This window comes from Nymphaea colorata, chromosome 6, assembly GCF_008831285.2.
Source record: "Nymphaea colorata isolate Beijing-Zhang1983 chromosome 6, ASM883128v2, whole genome shotgun sequence".
Taxonomy (NCBI): domain Eukaryota; kingdom Viridiplantae; phylum Streptophyta; class Magnoliopsida; order Nymphaeales; family Nymphaeaceae; genus Nymphaea; species Nymphaea colorata.
Window position 1 is genome coordinate 566,765 of NC_045143.1, and position 3,134 is coordinate 569,898.

General features: G+C 49.1%; 1 protein-coding gene across 1 annotated transcript; it reads right to left on the reverse strand.

Annotated features, from left to right (window-relative positions):
- Nucleotides 1–3,134, reverse strand: LOC116255713 (heat shock cognate 70 kDa protein 2-like). The gene is made up of 2 exons (XM_031631640.2): nt 2,790–3,134; nt 1–1,974 (listed from the first exon to the last, which is right to left on the reverse strand). Exons 1-2 carry the CDS (start codon nt 3,001–3,003, stop codon nt 239–241), a joined length of 1,950 nt encoding a protein of 649 aa, XP_031487500.1. The 5' UTR covers nt 3,004–3,134; the 3' UTR covers nt 1–238.

Genomic DNA, 3,134 nt, shown 5'->3' on the forward strand with positions numbered 1-3,134 from the left:
GGAAATAAAAAATGGCATACTTCAATTTACCAACCATTTCATGTTGCAGAGTATATTAGCGAAAGACAATATCCGAAAATAGAGCCTATGGAAAATAAAAGGAAATCAAACTAAGCAAGACAAGAAAGAAAAAACCGCGACAAAATGTTCGAAATATAGAATCTTTTCCTGGTCAATTAAACCAAACCCAGGAATCACAAAACCCCCAACTTGAATCACCGTCAAGAGATACACTAGTTTAGTCAACCTCCTCAATCTTCGGACCAGCACCAGCACCACCACCAACCGACGGGCCATCCTCGTCCATGCCACCGCCCATGTCTGCACCAGCTCCCTGGTACATCTTGGCAATGATCGGGTTGCAGATGCTCTCCAGCTCCTTCATCTTGTCCTCAAACTCGTCCGCCTCTGCGAGCTGATTGCTGTCCAGCCACTGGATGGCCCCCTCGATGGCATCCTCGATTTTCTTCTTGTCAGCAGCGGAAAGCTTGGCGCTGATCTTCTCATCCTTGACGGTGTTTCTCATGTTGTATGCGTAATTCTCCAGGGCATTCTTCGACTCAACCTTCTTTTTGTGCTCCTCGTCCTCCGACTTGTACTTCTCGGCTTCCTGGACCATCTTTTCAATCTCCTCCTTACTCAACCTGCCCTTGTCATTAGTAATGGTGATCTTGTTCTTCTGGCCGGTGGTCTTGTCCTCGGCAGACACATTCAGGATACCGTTCGCGTCAATGTCAAAGCACACATTGATCTGAGGGACACCACGAGGAGCAGGAGGGATGCCAGAGAGCTCGAACTTGCCGAGAAGATTGTTATCACGTGTTCTCGTTCTTTCACCTTCATAAACCTGGATCAACACGCCAGGCTGGTTGTCTGAGTAGGTGGAGAAGACTTGTTCTTTCTTGGTCGGGATGGTGGTGTTCCTTGGAATCAAGACGGTCATGACACCTCCAGCGGTCTCCAGACCAAGGGACAGAGGAGTGACATCCAGAAGAAGCAAGTCCTGCACCTTCTCGTTGCCCTCCCCGCTCAAGATGGCAGCCTGAACGGCAGCACCGTAGGCGACAGCCTCATCAGGGTTGATGCTCTTGCACAATTCCTTGCCATTGAAGAAGTCCTGCAACAACTGCTGCACCTTCGGGATCCTAGTGGATCCACCAACGAGCACAACGTCATGGATAGAGCTCTTATCCATCTTCGCATCCCTCAAGCACTTCTCCACAGGCTCCATGCACTTCCTGAAGAGGTCCATGTTCAGCTCCTCGAACCTGGCACGCGTGATGGTGGAGTAGAAGTCAATGCCTTCGAAGAGTGAATCGATCTCAATCGTGGTCTGAGCAGTGGACGAGAGGGTGCGCTTTGCCCTCTCACATGATGTTCTCAAACGCCTGAGTGCCCTAGGATTTCCGGTGATGTCTTTCTTGTGCTTCCTCTTGAACTCCTGAACGAAGTGGTTCACCATCCTGTTGTCGAAATCCTCACCACCAAGGTGGGTGTCTCCGGCCGTGGCCTTTACCTCAAAGATGCCCTCCTCAATGGTCAGAAGAGAGACATCGAAGGTGCCACCACCAAGATCAAAGATGAGCACGTTCTTCTCACCAACGCTTGTGGCCTTTTTGTCCAGACCGTACGCGATGGCAGCCGCGGTAGGCTCGTTGATGATACGCATCACGTTAAGACCTGCAATGACGCCAGCATCCTTGGTGGCCTGGCGCTGGGAGTCGTTGAAGTAAGCAGGAACGGTGACGACGGCATTCTTCACGGCAGAGCCAAGGTAAGCCTCGGCAATCTCGCGCATCTTCATGAGAACCATGGACGAGATTTCCTCAGCGGCAAACTGCTTCTCCTCGCCCTTGTATTGAACGTTGATCATTGGCTTGTCTCCGGGACCGGCAACAACCTTGAAAGGCCAGAGCTTGATGTCGCTCTGCACGGACGTGTCGCTGAACCTCCTCCCAATCAAACGCTTGGCATCTGCGCGTGAAAACGTGTCAATGTGATGTACATTATGGAGACAAAATCATACGTAAAAGGCCATTCAGATAAAAGCCCATGAACATATACAGCAAACGCCAAATAGCAGTAAGATGACGTCGCTCTTCAAAGTCAAGCAGAAAAAACAAGAAGGCCCAGATTCTTCAAATCCATTGGCGGCATTGAAGCGAAGTAGTAAACAAATCATGAACGAGAAAAAGAAGTTCAAAAATTGTTGAAAAAACGACCAAAAAACTTGATACAGCAAGCTCAACTAGATGTTTACAACACAACCAAAATAGGACTCAGAAAACGGGAATCCATGTGAAACAAAGGGGATAGCAGATCTCCCACATAACAAATGAACTTGAGATAGATCCCTTGACCAACAGACAGAGGCATCTAAGGACAATTCAACGGAAGTAAAAGTTTCAGATCCTATCCTTTAGCCAACAGAGAGAAGCATCTAAGAACAATTCAACTGCAGTAAAAGTTTCAGATCTAACAACGAACGGAAGAAATGGGACATGAAGCGGCGACTTAAACATCTAGAACGAGGTAACGCTCAAAAGACGCACAACAAACATAGTATTCAAGAATAATCCCTAAAAAATATACCGAACGCACATGCGGAAGACTACAAATCGAGCACAGACCCATTTCAGAATCCCCAACGGGACGTCAAGAAGCGGCACGAGGTCCAACAAAACAAACGATAAACATCCCGACAACCTCAAGATGACACCCAGGGATCCTAGATTTACACGGAACACGAAAGATCTAACAAGAATCGTCAAAACATGGAAGAAACTCACCGAAGACGGTGTTGATGGGGTTCATGGCAACCTGGTTCTTGGCGGCATCGCCGATGAGACGCTCGCTGTCCGTGAAGGCGACATAGGACGGGGTCGTCCTGTTACCCTGATCATTAGCGATGATTTCGACACGGTCGTGCTGCCAAACTCCGACGCAGGAGTAAGTGGTGCCGAGATCGATACCGATCGCCGGACCCTCTCCCTTTCCGGCCATTACAGAAGCTCAAGACGGAAAATCGGAGAGGAGAGGAAGAAACGCAGTCGCTCAGAGAGAGAGAGGGAGGGAGAGCAAAAAGGCGATGGGAATCGCGTGAGGCTTTGAGACTGAGAGGAGGAGAAAGAAGA